The sequence below is a fragment of the Aquila chrysaetos genome, chromosome 12 (assembly GCF_900496995.4).
Source record: "Aquila chrysaetos chrysaetos chromosome 12, bAquChr1.4, whole genome shotgun sequence".
Lineage (NCBI taxonomy): Eukaryota > Metazoa > Chordata > Aves > Accipitriformes > Accipitridae > Aquila > Aquila chrysaetos.
The window spans coordinates 37317770-37336690 of record NC_044015.1 but is presented as its reverse complement, the minus strand read 5'-3'; the positions used below and the strand labels follow the sequence as shown (position 1 = coordinate 37336690).

The 18921-nt window shown below is 48.9% G+C and overlaps 2 protein-coding genes across 9 annotated transcripts in view; one reads left to right on the top strand and one right to left on the bottom strand.

Annotated features, from left to right (window-relative positions):
- USP24 (ubiquitin specific peptidase 24) overlaps positions 1–10837 on the top strand; it is a 65839-nt gene extending 55002 nt beyond the window's left edge. For 4 of the 8 annotated variants that reach the window (XM_030032049.2, XM_030032051.2, XM_041127667.1 and 1 more), the window contains 12 exons: positions 88–204; positions 888–980; positions 1319–1424; positions 2333–2454; positions 2971–3084; positions 3342–3407; positions 3681–3747; positions 5847–5925; positions 6528–6603; positions 7706–7792; positions 8110–8220; positions 8390–10837. In XM_030032049.2, the coding sequence (XP_029887909.1) occupies positions 88–204; positions 888–980; positions 1319–1424; positions 2333–2454; positions 2971–3084; positions 3342–3407; positions 3681–3747; positions 5847–5925; positions 6528–6603; positions 7706–7792; positions 8110–8220; positions 8390–8452 (1101 nt within the window). In that variant the 3' untranslated portion in view covers positions 8453–10837. The remainder of the gene's footprint in view (positions 1–87; positions 205–887; positions 981–1318; positions 1425–2332; positions 2455–2970; positions 3085–3341; positions 3408–3680; positions 3748–5846; positions 5926–6527; positions 6604–7705; positions 7793–8109; positions 8221–8389) is intronic. The other 4 variants (XM_030032050.2, XM_030032052.2, XM_041127665.1 and 1 more) reach the window with 3 other exon arrangements.
- A 1903-nt stretch (positions 10838–12740) lies between these two features.
- On the bottom strand, positions 12741–18841 carry PCSK9 (proprotein convertase subtilisin/kexin type 9). Its single transcript, XM_030032053.2, has 12 exons — positions 18662–18841; positions 17645–17833; positions 17361–17484; positions 17025–17158; positions 16256–16397; positions 15943–16139; positions 15593–15776; positions 15196–15366; positions 14791–14939; positions 14509–14674; positions 14119–14300; positions 12741–13808 (listed from the first exon to the last, which is right to left on the bottom strand). Exons 1-12 carry the CDS (start codon positions 18827–18829, stop codon positions 13641–13643), a joined length of 1974 nt encoding a protein of 657 aa, XP_029887913.1. The 5' UTR covers positions 18830–18841; the 3' UTR covers positions 12741–13640.
- Positions 18842–18921: the final 80 nt, after the last annotated feature.

The window sequence follows — 18921 nt, the reverse complement described above, 5'->3', positions numbered from 1 at the left end:
TAACCATACCTTAACTGACGTGTGAAACACTTTTGTTTTTTAAGCAGTAGACAACTCTTTACATTCAAATTAATATTTTTTTCACAGTTAAAAAGTCTACATCAATTATTGGAGGTGCTACTTGCTCTACTGGATAAAGATGTACCTGAAAACTGTAAAAACTGTGCTCAGTACTTTTTGCTATTCAATAACTTTGTACAGAAGGTAAGAAACCATTGTTTTTTCATGCCATTTTAATTTTAAAGGACAATAGTAAAGCAGCTAGTCAACCATATTCATAGAAAGTTTAAGCAGTACAGTGAAACTCTTCCAGAACTTTTATTAGAGTACTTTTTTTTTTGTTTGTTTTTTGTTTTTTTTTAAGTAAATGGCTTTGAACACTGGATTAGGATAAAATCACACAAAAATATACCAGCAAAGTATACCAATTGAAGATGTCGTTTCCATTTTGCATTTCTGTTTTGGAGGGTTGTTCTTGGCTGTTCTTAAAAATAAAAATAAATATAAAAATAAAAAAAAGAAAATCCGGTGTTCAGGATTTTTGTCGTCTAGGAAGCAGAATAACTGACTGGACTGGACTGTTCACCCTCGTATGTTTTCTCTCTATTTGCCTGTTCTTTTTTTCCTTCTTTTTTTCTTCTTTGCTTTTATTTTTTTTAATGACACTTATTTTGCATATGCTGATTCTGGTCTGGTTTATATAATGTGCTCTATATAATGAGACAGCATTTTAGAGGTGTACCCTATTGATCTCTGTGATATTTTTTTTTTCTTTTTTTTTTTAGAGTGGAAAATGCAATTTTTAGCCTATGCATTTTACTTTTGTTCCCTAGAGCGCTAATTCTTTACCTGCACAGGAATGTAACTTTTTGTTGTTGTCTGAACAGCAGGGTATAAGGGCTAGCAGTCTTCTTCTCAGACACTCTGCTTTGAGGCACATGATCAACTTTCTCCTTGGCCCCAACCGGCAAAGTAATCAGGTAAAGTTTAAGTAGCACGTGTTATGCTGTAGTTTGTCCATCCCCGTGTTTTTTGTGATGCTTAAATTAAGGATAAATACTTTTACTGTGGCAGGATAGACTAATCCTTGGATTATTCTGTAAACTTCATGCAAGTCTTAGTCTACCTATGAGTAGTTAGCATGGAAATAGCTGTTTTGGCAGAAGTGAGCATCATGGGTTTGCTAATAAAATTTTCACCAACTTCAAAGTGTTAGAACATGGTGGTGGACTGTTAAGGACATTGCTTTGTTTTCACTTAACAGAAGTTGACTAAATCAACCAATCAAAAGTTAATTACATCTCTCCTTTGGCTCAAGCAGAATCGCAGGTGGAGTTCAGCACAAGCACGAGAGTTTGGATATCTTCACAATACTGTAGCACTACTTGTTTTGCACTCTGACGTCTCCTCACAAAGAAATGTTGGTAAGAATTGTGGTTTTGCCTTTTGGTGACTTTGTATTTCAGTTACTTTGACTGGAATTAACTTAATATCAGTGAGGAAAATACAGTAACTTTGAATTTAAGGCAGTAATGGTTAGCATACATTTTATTACTTTTTATTTTGCTGTAAATGTACAGAGAGGCTGTGGCAAACAGATAGTATTACAGGCACTCGGCAGGGTGGGGAGGAATCTTGATGTTAACATTATTGTGCCTTCCCCCCTCCCCCATATGCCTAAAAGGTCTTTCCTCATGTGAACGGATCAAGCTGTGTCATTGTTGGCTGGAACAGACTTGCAGCCTAACAGGCTGTATTTTGCTTAGACTTGTTATGCCTTTTGCTAATCTGAAGCGGGGAATATTTAGACTGAGCCACTGAATAGCAAGCAATGAAATATGCTCCTAGATATTTCTTACAAGAGGCAGAAATATCCAAATAAAGATAATAAAGGAATAAGTTGACATCCTCAGTTCCCTGAAGGAGGAAGTTAAAGCTGTCTTTTTAAAAGAATAACTTGATTTCTGTCTAGGGTTAAAAGTTTCTGGAGTTAGAGGCAGTCAAAAATCATAAAGCAAAAGAATGATGATAAACGTTCTGAATATGATGAATGTGCAACAGTGATTGGGACTGAAACTAAAGCTCAAAGTACTGATAGGAAATATGTTCATATTGCTTTGACTTCTTGCAGTTCGTTTGCCTATGTTGTCACCAAAGTAAATGACAATTCGCTGTGCAAGAGATTGTTGTTTGGAGTGGTACCATACAAGCTATAAGCTAGTTGAGATGAATGTCATTAGAGATTAGATGGTGCCAAATGAGCAGCAGTGTCTTCAAGGTGTATAGAACAAACTAATTTATTAGTGGATTGTTTTTGTATTTGCTATTATAGCTCCTGGTCTCTTTAAGCAGCGTCCACCTCTAAGCATCACCACTTCAGGTCCACTTTTGACACTCCATGAAGAAGTGGAAGCCTTGTTATTCCTGTCTGAGGGAAAACCCTACTTAATGGAGGTATCTGTTCTAAATTCTGCCCTGCTTGAACCTAAAAGCTGGTCTGATGTGATTTCTTGGAAGTATCCTTACATGAAAAACAGTGAATATTAAAAAGTAGCCAGCTGGGGAGTATATGGTTATTATTTTGAGCCTAAACAAGAAAGTACCTTTGGTTTCTTCTTGACCCCTTCTTGTTCTAGTATATCCCTAAATGTAGGGCTCTGGTTTGAGAGTTTATGAAGTTAGCAAATGCAGCTGAACACATTTTGCAAGTGCCCATGCAGTCAGTTACCATGTCAGCTGGAGGTGCTAACTTGAATTGCTCTGACTTAATGGATCACACCTGACCAGACCCTTGGAGGTGGGCAGCAGGAGCTGAATGGAGTGCTATGAGGGCAGGGGTTCAGCTCGCTGGGCCATGCAGGTCTGGGAGAAAAAGCTGTATCCTTCCTGAAAAAGACTAACATTCTGTTACAAAGTTACTTTTTCAGATGCAGCCATGCAATTATTTTATTGTTTGCACTTTTCCATTAGGTGATGTATGCGTTACGAGAGCTAACTGGATCTCTGTCGGTTCTCATTGAGATGGTGGTGTACTGCTGCTTTTGTAATGAGCACTTTTCCTTTACTGTGCTACACTTCATCAAGGTAGGGAGATAATCAAGATAAGCTTTTTGCATTAAGTGTTTCTTTTGGGCTTTGGTCATGCTCTGTGTTGTGGGTTATAATGGCACTGGGATCTGCAGAACAGTCAGCACAGTTTGTTGGATTTGGCAGGGGCATTGGTGGGTTTGCTTTTACTGTTTAAAACAACAAATTTTCAAAAATCTGTAAAGCTGTCTTGTAATTCTTTGTGTCATCAACAGATTTTACTGTCTAAGTAACTTTGTATTTCTTACGTGCAGACTCAGCTGGAAACTGCTCCACCTCATGAACTGAAAAACATATTCCAGTTACTCCATGAGATACTGGTAGGTGAAGGGTAAAGACTTGTACAGGATAGATTTTGCATCAATGCATAATGAAAAAAGTCAGGACTGCATCAGTAATTTCAACACCCACATATCTTTTAATCCTTCGGTTTGGAGCTTGTATTACTTTTTAAATTGCTGTCTTGTGAAGTTTCATATATCATCAGATTATCAAGTCTTATTTGGTTTTCATGTTGAGGTGGTTAAAACCATTCCATAGAATAGGTACAGGTATAACACACAACTTAGGTTGATCTTTTTCTTTTCTAACAGGTTATTGAAGACCCATTACAAGTAGAACGCATCAAATTTGCCTTTGAAACTGAAAATGGATTAATAGGCAAGTAAGCCAGTGGGTGAACGCTCCTGTCTCCTACTGACCCTTATGTTGATGATGGTTCCTATCATCTCCTAGTTTCTAATCCTTCTAAACTGTTTTAATTCTCAAGGAAAACAACTCGATACATTTGATTTAGCCACCACCACACCAAAAACGCTCTAAGAAAATCCAAAATAAGCATTAGAATATTACAGTAACAGCAAACTGGAAAGGAATTTAACTGGCAAAAATGAATTATCTCCAACAACAGCAGTCAGTGAACCCAGAGAAGAGTGGCACTTACGTACTTAAAAAGTGACATTAAGGAACCTTAACCAAGAGGTTGACAGGAGAGCTAACTTTTTTAAATAAGAAGCAGATCATGGTGTATACATAATACGAAGAAAAAAAAAAAAGCGCCTTGGATTAACATAAGAGTAGCTCTATGAATCTTGTAACCTTAAAAATTAATTTTTATTTCCTACGTATCTCAAGAAATCGCCAATCTTTTTGTTTTGTCAGCATCCTGATTGCCCTAAAAAGAAACTGGTTCAGCATGGAAGGATGCTAATACTACTAACTGCAGGGATAGCCTCATCATCTGACAGGTGGCTCCCATTTGTTGCTGCTCATACAAAGTGTTGTCTCTCCTGCTGATACAGAAACTTCACTGAAGTGAGGTTACTAAAGCATTCAAAGGCAACAGAAAAGTCTCAGAGGTGATGAGAGCTTACTTCATATGAATCAAAAGAGGCTTTGTGTGCAAGAGAAGTGTGGGGTGGCCACATGCTGCTCAAAGAGCACCTCCGATGAGTTAGTGCAGCTTGAGCATGTCTTTCGTAGCTGTTTGGATGAGGAGCTGCTTCAGATTGTGGCTTTCACCTTTAAATTGTTTTGGATTCTGTTTTAGTGAGAAGGAATATTTAGCTTTGTTCTTTATTTCTATCTTATACTTCAGTGCTCTTCTGTTTAGTAGTTTCCATGTATAACTGACAGAAGAGAAGATAATATGCAGCAGTGTAAGAGAATAGCTAAGTGGTTATTTTATTTCTGGGTAAATTGGTCCCACTTGGACCAATTCTATTCTGTAACTTGGGCAATACGTGACCTCTTTTCCTCTACGGAGGAGAGGTGCAGTTATTCAATTGGATTTTTATGTCGAAGGCTTCAAGAACTGCTGTGAGTTTTGGGAGTGAAAGTTGTGGTTTTATCTTGGAGTTTCCTTGCAACAGCACCGAACAGCATCCAGTCTCACTGCACGTGGACCATGAGCTATCTGTCATATTGGCTAGTTTTACTCCGAGAAATGAAATCAGCAAATAATAGTTTTCTGTGGTCCTCCATAGGGTGTTTGTGCATAATTTGCTGTAATTTTATCGTCTGCTGTGTTTCGACAGTAGAACAGGCAACATGCTGTTCCCTAGCAATTATTTGCCAACTTTAGAGGTTTCACCACAGTGTTCTTCACCGACTGCTGTAGACAGAGCAACTTTTGAGTGGCAAATCTGATTGCGGCAGCTCCATGGAAATATTTGTGCTTCTCCTCAGTCAACAAATTTTGTTAAAAGATGTGGGAATTCACGGTATAGAAAATTTCCTGGTAGGAATGGCCTGGGGTTTTGCCCAAGTCTCCCATAGAAGAGGAGGCATGGCTGCTGAATTCTGCTATGCTTGTTTGTGTGAAGAAGCTTTAAACATTCTTCTAGATTTGCAAATTTTGATCCAGGTGGAAGCTGGTCATCTGGTCCGTTTATGGGGGTTTCAAACAGGTGGTTTTTTTTCTTCGGATAGATGTAACCATAGCGATTATCTAACATAGAATGTATTATAAGAAGAATAACTGCATTAGGAGAGGACTGTTTAAAATTCAGGTACCACATTTGAAAGAATTACTGCATTTTCACTTTGATCTATTTTTAATCCAATAGAGTTGTGGAAGTACTCAAAACTGCCAGCAGTACAGCAGTGTGTTTAACACAAATACTCATGCTAATAACATCTGTAGAAATAACTTCTACCACCTAAGTTAAAATTTTAGCTTTATCTTTGTTATGTTTTCAGACTGGCTGGTACGCAGAAATCTGAATCGTGGTTTTTAATCTGTGTGTTTCTCCCCACAGCGTTGATGCACCACAGCAACCATGTGGACAGCAGCCGTTGTTACCAGTGTGTCAAGTTCCTTGTTACTTTGGCGCAGAAGTGAGTAATAGGAGTTTTGGAGTTTAACCTCATCCCTACCTTAAGCACCTCTGACTAGGCTGCTACTCTTTCTACTCTTGATCAGCTTTATCTTTTGTTACCGTGATATAAGTGGTGCTCAAAGGTCTTGATAGTACATGTGTCAGTATGAAGTGAAATCTTTACTGATTAGTGCCTGAGATGGATTTCTCATATAACAACGATAATTGCTGTTTATAAAGGCAAAGGTCAGCTACATGCTGTAGAGCAGGAGCCTAGCATTAAGACCAAGATAAATGCAAGGAAACTGTCCCAGATTTTTGAAATATTATGATTCCTAAATTCTCTTTGTTTAGAACTTGTTTAGATCTTTAGAACGATAAAGCATAGTTCTGAAATATATGAATCTGTGTAGTAGACTACTTTGTGTAAACTTTACTAGGCATTATTGCTCTTGCTAATTCAGTTAATAACAGGGCTGTACGGTTTAAGTTGTAGTTTGCAGTGATAACAGTGCACACAGAGGGCAGCAGCACAAAGAGAGAGAAGTCTTTGGATTTTTTTTTTTTAAGTTTGCCAGAATGCTTTGCTCATGACTAATGAATATAATTCCAATTTCCAAGGTGCCCTACTGCAAAAGATTATTTCAAGGAGAATTCCCACCACTGGAGTTGGGCTGTGCAGTGGCTACAGAAAAAGGTAATTTGGCTGTAACTTTACAGAGAAACTGTCGCTTAGTTTACAATGAGAGTTATGAAATCTGCATCCTCTATATGGCTCTCTGAGATGACTGTAAAGACAAAATACAAACAACTTTTTTTGTTGTTTTTTTTTTTTTTTTACAAGGACAGTTTGGATGCAGCTAAATCTGCTGCATGCAAGAACTTCAGTAGGCCCCCACATGTTTCAGGCATAGATGCGTGTACAGTGAATAAAACCAAGCGTGAATAGTCGTAATGATTATTTCTTGCCATGTGGGAATTTTTCAGTGCCACTGTATTTGTGTTAGAAGGTTTCGCTTTTTTTAAAAAGCAGTTTTCCTTTGCCTGTGTGTTGATGCGAGACAATGCATAAATGAGTGGATTCCTTACAGAATCTTTGCAGCTTTGCACAAAACATAGCTGTTGACAGATACAGCTTTTTCCTCCCACGTGTGTAGTTTTTATTCTTCCCTCTAAACGTAGGTTGGCCAATGCATCCTTAATAAATACCCAAGGACACTTTGGAAACGTAAAGCTCAGTGGAATTGGCCCAGGTTTGCCTACAGTCAAGCAGGGCCACGCTTGATCTCCCATCGCCGTGTGTACAAACAGGATAGTATCCCAGCTCCAGGCTGCCTTTCTGTACTGACAGCTGCTGCCAGGCAGATGTCAGATGCATAAACTAGTATTGTACTGTACACTGGAAGCAGAATTAGTGGGATGCAGCTGGCAGAACTTGTTGCTACTCTGCTCTCAAAACACAGCTAACTGACAGGTCTGATAGTCCTGCTGTACCCGTTTTTACTTTGTACTGGCTCATGTAAACCCTGAATCCAACACTCTTCAGCCGGCATCCAGTAACTTGCATGCATATACAGTTACCAAATAAAGGGAATTGGTTGCTAGTTTTCAGCCCCTCTAACTGTTCTGGCTGCATTAAAAGTGCATGCTTGTCTGTGCCCCAGATCTCCAGCTCATTGCCAAAGGATTCAGGAAGCTTGTTCCAGGCTTGTTAGTTCACCTACCATTGCAAGGGGATGAGGCTTTACACATGTAAAACTTGTATGGCAATTTTATGGCTTTCTTGGCTTTTTATGCAGATGTCTGAACATTATTGGGCTCCACAGAGTAATGTATCCAATGAAACTTCGACTGCAAAAACCTTCCAGCGCACTATTTCAGCACAGGTACGTGTCAGTCTTGGGAGACGATGTTAAACTTCTTTTATTTCCTTTTTTGCTTTTCAGTTAGCATCTTTGGTTTTGGCAACTTTAGCGTATGCCAGTGCACTTAAGACCGTTCTTCCTTTAGAAGCCCCGACCCTGTGGCTGTTCCTGAAAGAAACTAACCCTTGAATGATATTAGTCAATACCACACAATTACCTGTGGTGACTCAGCTATCCCAGGACAGTGGCTATATTGTTTCAGAATCAACTTTAAAAAAATAAATAAATAAAGGTATTGCCATGGCCCCTGACACTCTCTTGGACTGTTTCCAATTCAGGACACGCTGGCCTATGCCACAGCCTTGCTGAACGAGAAAGATCAGTCTGGAAGCAGTAACGGGTCAGAAAGTAGTCCAGCCAACGAGAATGGAGAGAGACATCTGCAGCAGGTAACAATAACATTAAGGGCATGTTTATCTTCTGTTGTGTTGCTTTGTTAGACAGCTTGTTCCTGGGGTTCGAGTCAGAACCATCACTGAGCATAGACACGATAATTGTGCACCTTACAGAAGTAACATGCCATATCTTTCTCTCCCCATCCCTTCTGTGTATTGAAAGGGCTCAGAGTCTCCTATGATGATTGGTGAGCCTAAAAGTGACCTTGATGATGTTGACCCGTAGAGGATACCTGTGAACACAAGAACAGATCAACTCAAACATTTAATGCCTGGTACCTACTGAAACTGGAGTCCCGTTGCTTATGCCGTTAGAAGAGTCTGGAAGAGAAGTGGCTTTATAGGATTGGAGGCAATGCTGGAGGAGATTGTTTCCCTGAAAGCTAAAAGCATTTTTTAGCCACAAAGGCTTCAGATCAATAAATGCTCTAGAAAACTGCATCTCCACCTGCAGTAGCTTGTGACAGTCTGGACACCGAAAACAGTTTGTCAAGAAGATTTTATCAAATACACAAACGCTAGTGGTTGAATTTTTATGTGAACATTAAATGAGTGAATGTAAAACTGTTGCTTTTCTGTGATGCTGCAAAAAAATTCTTTTGGTTTTTATACAGGAAAAAAAAACAACAGATTGCCCTTATGTATGGAGGGCAAATTTTTAATCTTTCTGATAATATTGAATAGGAATATTCAAATTTCTGTAAAGATGTGTGATGACTTACATTTCATTGTAAAATATTAGTTAAAGAATGGGTTTACATAAGGACTTCTGTATTTAATATGTCTCCCTGCTAATTTGTAAAGCTCTTTATGAGAAGGATTGGCAAGATGGCTCTGTAAGGAGAGTGATTCCTTACGGAATGGTTCGGTCAAGGAGCTCTGGAATGGGTCATCTTCTCTGATACCCTTTGAAAAACCACAGACAACTGGGAAGGGCAATAAAAGAAAAGCTTTGTTCTCTAGGTATGCGAGTGTTCATTATTAAAGGATGTTGGTGGATTAAAAAAAAAAAGTTAATGAGTAGTTTAAAAGAAAAAAAGCACTTTAAGATGGAATTCTGTTGCAGTTTTACTCATTAAATTTTTTTTAACCTTTGGAGACATATTGAATAAATCGTAGTCTCAATCATGTGATCTGCAATCACTTGCTTATGCTTTGAAATTACTGAGAAAGTTGGTATTGGTTGTATATGATGAATAATTCCTTGAGTGAGTTGGGACACTGTTGTGCAGATTTTATAGCAATTTTAACACGGGGAAAGAATGATTTGGCTTTGTTTGTATTTTCACTTGACCAGGCAACGTTTAAAATATCACAGTTCTTTTGATTTGCTCATAAGATTGGAGCACAGTTTTGTTTTCCATGTCAAGTGCAGTTCAGTGATTTCTGGCTCTGGATACTAGCTTCTGTTGTGCCAACCAACTCCTCGTCTTTTGTACATTTTGCGTTTGTCACATTTTCTGCACTGCTTTTTGCCTTTATTTATGGATTCTGCCTTACTTTAAAAGAAATTATATAACAAACATGCACAGAAATGGGGGACATCTTAAGGAGTGCCTGGGTACCTCCAGAATAGATAAATTTGCCAAGTTAAAGGCACAACCAGCCAAAAAGTGCCTTTTTTTTCTTTTTACATACTGTTGCTGAAACAAGAAGCAGCAGACAGCTTTTCACTGTTGTGCACTAATATTGAAATTAACCAGTCATTTCACTGTTGGAAGTAAACATCTGATCTGATTTCAGCTGTACAGCTTTATAACTTATTGCGGGTTAAGAGAGCCGTTGTCATAAATTGCGCGTGCGAAGAAGTAAGGGTGGCATTGTAGTGAATCTTTCACTTTCTTTTCCAAACAATGTCTTCATAGACACATGGCAGAGTTAGCATTTTATAAATGTTTCTGATAATGTGCTGGGACATTTTAAATGTGATGTTTTAAATTAATTTTGAATAAACCATTTCTTACGGATACCCCTTCTTCCTTCCCCCATCCCTAATACTTTGTTAATGGGTCATAAATCATCACAAGAAGTCAGTACACAGCGGTGATGGTGATGGAAGAAGCTGGTAATGTTCCTATGGGTTGCCGCCACTTGTCGCTTCAGGTTCCTGTTATTTCCTATGGAAACGACGTCCTCGATTACTGCAGGCCCAGAGAAGCATTGATAAGAGAATTGCATCAGGATGGCTCATCACCACTGTATACTTGAAACCAATACAAACTTTTTCATGGTTCTGCTCACGCTTGTACAAAGTCAGTGGTTATAATTTGCAATAAGATGATACTTGGTCAATTATTTTTTGTTTCCAGCTGCTGTCATTTGAACCTGCTGAAGATTATTTTTTGGAAAATAGAGTTCAACAAAACTAGTTTTTGTGTAAATTGTGATGCATTTCTATGTTGTAATTTTTACTGCCAATCTTTTTGGATGAAAATGTTTTTATACAGCTTACAAAATGTTCAGTGAAGAGCAGCCGCAGCCTGCCTGTGAGCATTCGGGAAGATATTGTCCGATTAATACGTAGACATTTGGCACTGGAAAAATAGGCAGTCTTGATGAACAGTCTTGGGATTCCTGGTCAATGGAATAAAGTTATTCCTTTCACAGAAAACTAGTGTAATCTTTAGACTGCACATACACTGCTACGCTGTTGTCTTGTTGATCCTCTTATCTTGAAACTTCTTAGGCCAGTCCTGCAGATAAGCTCTGAGAGGTTGCCCCGATTGCCACTTTGGCTCCTGTCCAGAGTAAATCAAAGCAGCTGAATGGCCCCCGGAGCTACGCCGCTGTATATCCTTATGCCATGGCATGTTCTCACGCGCTGTCAGATTTGTATCTGTGTGCGGTTTCTTCTCCTGACCTTCTTAGCAGAATGATTTACCCTGGCTACGCTTGCAGTCATGGATTAGACCGGCTTTTATATGTCAGATAGCAAGATTTGCAGGCGATCTGGACTTGAGTTAATACTGCCTTTTCTGTTGGTGCGAGGTGCGGAAAGCTGGACACGTAGCAGTGCCCCGGTGCTGGTATTGCCCTGCTCACCTGTCTGCTGCCTTCGTAAGCAGAACTAGGAGCTACAACCAGGGCTGCTGTCCCGGTTCTGCCTCCCTGACAGGTGCCTTTGTCCTCCGCTCTAAGGACAAAGACTTTTACATTTCAAGCATGACCCAGCCTGTGCTCTCCACTGGCAGTGCCGGTCCTGGGAGCGGGGACTGGGTGTTGCAAACAGTGTGCGGGCGGGACTGTCCGCAGCGTACCTGGGATCAACGCTGCTTTCTCCTGAATGAGAGGGGCTTTTCTGCCTACCCACATACAAGATACTAAGCGAGGGCTAATCTTCTTTTAATAGTTTCCTTCCACCAGGCTTACACATGCTTGAACTAAGCCGTGAAAGCTGTATCTAGCTTACCGTGCATGGAACGTGCTCACACCTTCTGCTGGGAGCCGGCGGGGGAGCAGGCAGCAGGATCTTCCCTTCTTGCAGGGACGTCAGCAGAGGTGAAATACCTGATGCATGTTTTGAGAGGTTATGGCTGAAAAATTACCAGCTGTGTGAAAGCTGTTCACGAGCTCTTAGGCTAACATCCCTTTTTCTTTTCCCACTCTTTGTGCAAAATTCAGATTATAGCTGATAAAATTACGGGCTGTAATTTATATACATGTTATGTAACTACATCTTTAGATGAGGGTTGGGCTTTTGCCATCTTTAGGGTAACAAGTTAGAAATAATTTAAACCTTTCAGAGTGGTGCTTCCTACTGGCTCTCTGTCTTCTCTTGCCATTTAAAGCTGGAGTAACAGATCTGCAAGGGGCTTTTTGATAGGGAAAAACACCCAACCCAGAATAGCCGAGGTTTGACAGGCTAACCTTGTGCTGTGGTATCAAGCTTTCTTTTTTCATCTGTCCTCAGGTAACACAACGCAAATTATATACTGTAGTACCGCGAGGCTGCTAATCACCCAGAAAGAAGTGAGATACGGCTTTGGTGGCTTCTGGTACTTCTCAAGCCTTTCTCTGCTGCTGTGCGTCTCTAAGGATCTATGCTTTTGTCTTCTTTCTGGGGCTTCAACGCTTATCGAGTGAAGCCCAGTGTGATTAGCACCAGCAACAAAAAGCACAAGGGCGAGTTTCCCAAAGCTGCATGATGCTTTGTTTCCATAACTGGAAGCTCTTGTCCTACACCACTGTTTTAAAAACAAACTTCTGTTGTCGCATGTGCATGGGACAACAAGACTCGGTGCCTGGCGTCTGTGCCGGTCCCGGAGCTCAGGCCGGCTGTGGGCAAGGGGAGGGTGCCCACGCTGTCTGCGCTGACCTCTGAGGATGCCAGCGGTCGTCCAGGGGCACCTCCTGGACGTGGTGGCCTGTGGCTGGCTCGCTAACGAAGCAGAGCTCGTTTGGGGGAGCAGCATCCCTGCTGGACGGGTGCCAGCTCCCCCTTCCAGACTGGTTCCCCGTGGGGATGTACACGAAGCCAGACGATGGATCATATCTACTGAGCACTGGTCTATGAATTTTATTTTAAAAAGACATTTATAAAATGTTTATTTATAAAATTCCAAATAAATATTTAAGGTACAAATGTAAAAACCAAGGTACTATGAAAGCTTTTTCTTCTTTCACAGTTTGTTGTTTTGTTTTTTTTAAAAGGAATTACAGCCAGTTCTATGTGTCTTGGGAAGACCTGAAAGGGAAACTGTTAAAGCAATGCATAACACCAGCAGATCATTAACTTTGACTTAACAACAGAAAAAACACTAACAAAGCAGTAGCTGACTGTAGCAATGCAGATTAAAATCTAATTAAACAAGCAGACTGTTTAAAGTACAGCCCTTACACTTGACTAAAAAGTAAAGAAGTCTCCTAGGAACATGAGTAAACAATTATAAAACTGCCCAAAAATGGCTAAACTATGATTTTCCAGGTGCTAAGCGGCATTAGCTGACATCTAATGAGCAACTAACCAGGAAGAGAAAGGAGCAATCCTCGCCACAATGGTTTTTTTTTTTTAAAAGCTGGTGCTTTTGTCACATGCTGGGTGACAACACGAACAAACAGCCTCGAGACGGCTCATTACAGTCGGCGTATTTATAGAAAGACCCGGCGCGCGGCGGGGACAGGATGCCAGGATAACTCCTGTGACGGGGCAGTGCTCCGGCTGCTCCGAGAATTCTTGCAGAGCCCTCCGGGTCTCGGCCCCGCCGCGATACGAGAGCGCGATGAGCTCGGCCCGCGCCATCGCGGCAGCCCGACCGCGGAGATCGTCGGCAGCCGCGTGTCGGAGCGCGGACCGCGCTGGGAGCTCGGCCCCGCGAAGGTACCGAGCCGGCGACGCGGCGGTCCGGCGAGGCACCCGTCCCCGCCGTGCCGGGCGCGCCAGGCCGGGGCGGCCGCGTCTCCGGCTCGGCCCGTCCCTACTGCCGGCTCCGGCAGCAAATGGCGATGGCTGCGGCCACGCTGCTGCCCGGGACGCCGGCTGCCACGCAGGTATCGTCCACGGCGTAGGCTCCCATGGTGCCGGGGCTCCGGGAAAGGGCGTTACAGCCCGTCAGCGTCCAGCCGTCGTCGCAGGACACCGTCACCTAACGGGGGAGAAGAGGTCACCCTCCGCGGGGCGGCAAAGGGGCAGGGGGCCGCCCATCCCCGATGGTCCCCGGGGCTCAGGACGACGTGACCGACGTCACGCCGAGCCGCTGGACCCCAGCTCGGGGCGGGGGGGGGGGGGGGGGGTCCCATTACAGGCGGGCAACTGGGGACGCCGGTGAAGGGACCCGGGGTTGGGACGGCCGCGATGAGATGCCGAAGCCAACCCGACCCCCCCCCCACCACCATCAGGGTGGACGAGCGAAGGCGAGGACGGCCCGACGGCGGAGGAGCGCGCGCCGTCCCTACCTTCTCTGCGGAGCCCGGGGACGCGTGCTCCTTCACCCGGCACTCGAGGCCGGCGGCGGGGCAGCACGAGGCGACCGCCATCACCTCCGTCCCGCCGGCGCAGCGGCCGGGCCAGCTCCCCGGCCCCGCGACGGGCCTGCCGCCATCACCCAGCGCCGCGGCGGGGGAGCGGAAACTGCAGCCTGCCGAGGGGAGAGGGGCTGTCCGCACGGGATGGCCGCGGCAGCGTCCCACGGCACGCGCAGGCGCCGGGGGACGTCCCCGCTCAGCCTTCCCTGCCTCCCCCTTCCCCTGGCAGCTCCCCGGGTCTCGGAGTTTTTCTGGAAGAAACGCCCTCGGCCCATCAGCGCGTTGGCTCGAGGGTCTGTAACCCGCCGTGTCGGGCGTTACCGGTCAGCACGTGGTCCCGCGGGGAGCAGCCGGCCCCCTCGGCCGTCGGGGAGCCGGCGTCGATCCGGCACTCGGCCCTGGGCCACGTGCAGCACCTGGCGATGGCGTAGACACCCCGGCCGCGGAAAGCGTTGTGGGCCACGCACTGCTTCTGCCCGTCCTTGTCCTGCGCCCGGGGCAGCACGGTCTCACCGGGGGTGCTCGAGGGCCCGGGGACGCCCCTCCGAGGCCGGCGGGCACCCCAGGGGCAGGAGCGCTTCCATCTCCGCGCGCTCCGCTCACCTCCACGTGCTCCCCCAGCCGCCTGCCGCTGCGGGAGAAGCTGGAGCAGCTGAGCATCTCCTCGGCGCCGGCGCAGCGAGCCACGGCCGTGGCGTGCCGGGTGAGCCCCGAGCGCGCCGACCACACCGAGCGGCAGTACAGCCGCTCGTCTGCAACGGGGCGGACGGCGTCGGCGGTGGGGTGGGCACCCAGAGCCCACGGCACGGAGCGGGCCGCCAACGAGGGCTGGCGGGTCTCCCCCGCCACCCTCTGCGTGCGAACAGCCGCGCTTGGGCTCAGCCGTCCCCCGGCGCAGCTCGGGGAGGAGCGCGCCTCGCCGACGCGCTGCGCTTTCCACCCAGGCGCTTCTTTTCCCAGTAAGGGCAGAGCTCTGCTGGGCACCCAGCAGGCAGCCGAGGTCTTTACCTGCGCCCAGCCGGGCGGGCAGCCCGGCCACGCTGTTGGGCGTCTGGAGCCGCTGCTCCTCGGGGAACCAGACCATGTCCATGACATTCTTGGTGGCGAAGCGCAGGAGGTGCTGCCGGAGCTCGGCGAGGCTCAGCTGGGGCTCGGCGCTGAGCAGCATGGCGGCGATGCCTGCCGAGAGACCGGGGGACCGCGGTGAGAGCCGGGGGCCGCGCGCGACTCCCGTGAGCGACGCGAGTCCGGAGAGACACGAGGGGAATCGCTGCGGCCCGTTCACGCGCACGCACGGGACGCGGGAGCTCTGTGCGGGCTTGCGGCACCCAAACGCGCCAAAACCGCGGCACGCGAAAACGTCCCCGGCGCCGAGCCCCGCCTGCCACCCCGCAGCCCGGCTCGCCTGCCACGTGGGCGGCCGCCTGCGACGTCCCGCTCTGCGCCGTGAAGCACGTGCTGCAGTCGCTGGAGGCGCCGATGATGTCGTCCCCCGGGGCGAAGAGATCCACGCAGCGGCCGAAGTTGGTGCCCAGGGTGCCGATGGAGGCGGGCTGGTCCTCGCTGTCGGTGGCTCCGACCGTGATGACCTGCCGTGGCGGTGACGGATTGGGACGTGGGCGGGATGGGATGCGCGGCCCCAGCCCGCTCGGCTGACTCGGCGCTGGAGCGGATGAGCCTGGGGAGGTGGCGGCGTGTCCCCGCGCGTCCCCGCGCCTCAGGGAAACGACTCTCCCCCCCTCCGCCAGCCCGTACCTCCGGCTCGGACGCTGGCGAGTACAGGCAGGCATCGTCCTTGTAGTTACCGGCAGCCGCGACCATCGCCGCCCCCATCCGCGCCATCCGCCGACAGCCGGCGTTGAGCACGCGGCTGTAGGCGCCGGCGAAGGGCAGCAGGACCACCGGCGGCGCGTGGGGCTGAGCCTCCAGCGTCGCCTTGATAAACTCCAGACCTGGGAGGGACGAGATGAGGGACGGGAAACTATCGCAGGAGGAGGACGAGGCGGTGGTGGTTGGGGGGGGGCTCCGGGAGGGAGCGTGCTCCTCTCCGGGCCGCGGGGTGACTCACCGATGAGGGTCCCGCTGACGGTGCCCTTCCCCTGGCAGTTCAGCACGCGGAGGCTGCGGATGTTGGCACCCGTGGCCACGCCAGCGTCGCGTCCGCTCAGCACCCCGGCCATGTGGGTCCCGTGGCTGTCACACTTGCTGGCCTGGCGCGGGCACCACGGTTTTACGCCCCGGCCCGTTGAATCAAAGCAGGTTTACAAGCCCACAGCGTCCTCCCCGCCCCTTGTGCTTTGCAGCAGCTAAATCCCACTGCAGAATAAATCTTTAAAAATATTTTCGGGATTGGGAGGAAGATAAAAAAATCGTCCTGTGCAGAAGGAGAAAAGCTGGCAAGAAAGGACAGGGGGTGCAGGCAGCCTTCCCCGGGGCTGCGCTAGCAGCGGGCTCCTCTACGCAAGCAGCGATAAAAGCCACGCAAGGCAGCGCTAGCACCCACCGCAGGGCGCAGGCAGCTGTCCCGGACCTGGGCGCAGGGTGGACCTCGACTCCCTCTTGCAACGACACCTTGACGCGCACCCGTGCCCCCCCCCGCAGACAGCTTTTCCCCAGAAAGGAGCCCTGCCCCGCTCAGCCACAGCTCCAAATAGAACACGTTGAGGGTCCCAACATCCCCCAGGACCACAGCTCCCGCTGCTGCGTGTCCCGCCCGGCATTTTGCCGCGAGCCAAGCGTCCCTCTTGTCCTGGGAAGCCCCACGAGCCTGGCCAGGGTGTGGTGGGTGCGGGGGGATGCTCTTGCCAGGCTGCAACATGCGGCACCTCGGGGCTCACCTGCCTGTGGAAGCGGGTGCCATCCTCCTCGGGGACGCTCTCGAAGTCGGTCACGAGCACCCTGCCCTCGATCTCCCGATGGGTGCTCTGCACGCTGGTGTCCAGCAGGTAAATCTCCACCAGGTCGCCTTTATCTACCAGGGACGCAGCCGGGGAGAAAGGCAACCAGCGCCGCGGTCAGCCCGGGCCACCCGGGATGCTCCCAAAACGCAGCTCCAGACCCGCAGCACCACGGGGCAGGGGGATATCCCCATCCCCTCGAGATCAGGAGGGGGCACGGGGTCACTGACCCTTCCCCGAACACCCGTGGTCCTCCCCCCGCTGCCCAGCGCTTACTGGGAGGGCTGTAGGCGCCCGAGCTGGGTTGCGGCGGCACAATCCTGCCCAAGTTCCAGGGGATGCTCTGGGCAAAGACGTAAGCGTCCTCCTCGACGTACTCCACGTGCGGCAGCTTCAGCGCCTGCGGGGACGAGGTGCGGCGCCCGGCGTGGTGGTGGCAAAGCTCCCGTTCCCCGCCGAGGCTGGGGGTGCCACCCGCTCCCCCCCTCCCAGCGCCCACCCCAGCTGCTGCCCCGCCACCGTGACTCGCACCCACGGGACCCGTCCTCCGCCCCACGTACCATGTCCAGGACGTCGCTGCTCATCTTCACCAGGAAGGCGGGCAGGAGGTGGAAGACGTGCAGCAGTTCGGTCAGGTATCCCCGCCGAGCAGCCCGGGCCTGCAGCCGCCGCGCCGTGCCTCGCACCTCCGCTTGGCCACCACCTGCCCGCAGCACCACCACGTAGCGCCCGGGCAGCCGCCACGACGCCTGCGGGGACACAAGACCCGGCCTTGGGTTGGGGTTTGGGTTTGGTTAGGGGTTGGGGTTGGGGTTTGTGTTGGGGTTGGGGTTTCGGTTTGGTTTGCGTTGCGGTTTGGGTTGGGGTTGGGGTTGGGGTTTGGCTTGGGATTGGGGTTTGGGTTGGGGTTTGGGTTGGGGTTTGGGTTGGGTTGGGGTTGGGGTTTGGGTTTGGATTGGGGTTTGGGTTTGGGTTGGGGTTGGGGTTGGGGTTGGGGTCTGGGTTTGGGTTGGGGTTTGGGTTTGGGTTGGGGTTGGGGTTGGGGTTGCGGTTGGGGTCTGGGTTTGGTTTGGGTTGGGGTTTGGGTTTGGGTTTGGTTTGGATTGGGGTTGGGGTTTGGGTTGGGGTTGGGGTCTGGGTTTGGGTTGGGGTTTGGGTTGGGGTTGGGGTTGGGGTTGGGGTTGGGGTTGGGGTTTGGGTTTGGTTTGGGTTGGGGTTTGGGTTTGGGTTGGGGTTGGGGTTTGGGTTGGGGTTTGGGTTTGGGTTGGGTTTGGGGTTTGGGTTTGGTTTGGGGTTTGGGTTGGGGTTTGGGTTTGGTTTGGGTTGGGGTTTGGGTTGGGGTTGGGGTCTGGGTTTGGTTTGGGTTGGGGTTTGGGTTGGGGTTTGGGTTTGGTTTGGGTTGGGGTTTGGGTTGGGGTTTGGGTTTGGGTTTGGGTTGGGGTTGGGGTTGGGGTTTGGGTTTGGTTTGGGGTTTGGGTTTGGTTTGGGGTTTGGGTTGGGGTTGGGGTTGGGCTTTGGGGGGACACACGGACAGACACATGCGCAGTCGGTCACCCCCACTACCCCACGCTCCTCACCTTAGCGGCACGCTGGAAGGCGGCGTGCCCCGAGGGGACGGCCCCGAGGGCGGCTGCCTCCTCCTCCTCGGCCTCCCCCAGGGCCAGCATCAGCTCCTCCGCCAGCTCCGCCGCCGCCGCCCGCGCCAGCACCAGCGCCAGCACCAGCACCAGCGCCCGCGGGGCCATGCCCGCCCGGACCCCCGAACAACCCCGACGGGGAGCACGGAGATGCTCGGGACCTCCGAACCCCCTCCTCCTCTCCTCCTCCTCCCTCCACC

What these genes read in the sequence shown, in the direction of transcription:
- PCSK9 (XM_030032053.2), bottom strand. Translation starts at nt 18,829, where the DNA reads ATGGCCCCGCGGGCGCTGGTGCTGGTGCTGGCGCTGGTGCTGGCGCGG. An exon ending in GCAGCGACGTCCTGGACATG is followed by an intron (nt 17,485 to 17,644) that starts GTACGTGGGGCG and finishes TCGTCCCCGCAG; the next exon opens with GCGCTGAAGCTGCCGCACGT. An exon ending in GCACCCGCTTCCACAGGCAG is followed by an intron (nt 16,398 to 17,024) that starts GTGAGCCCCGAG and finishes TGCCCGCGCCAG; the next exon opens with GCCAGCAAGTGTGACAGCCA.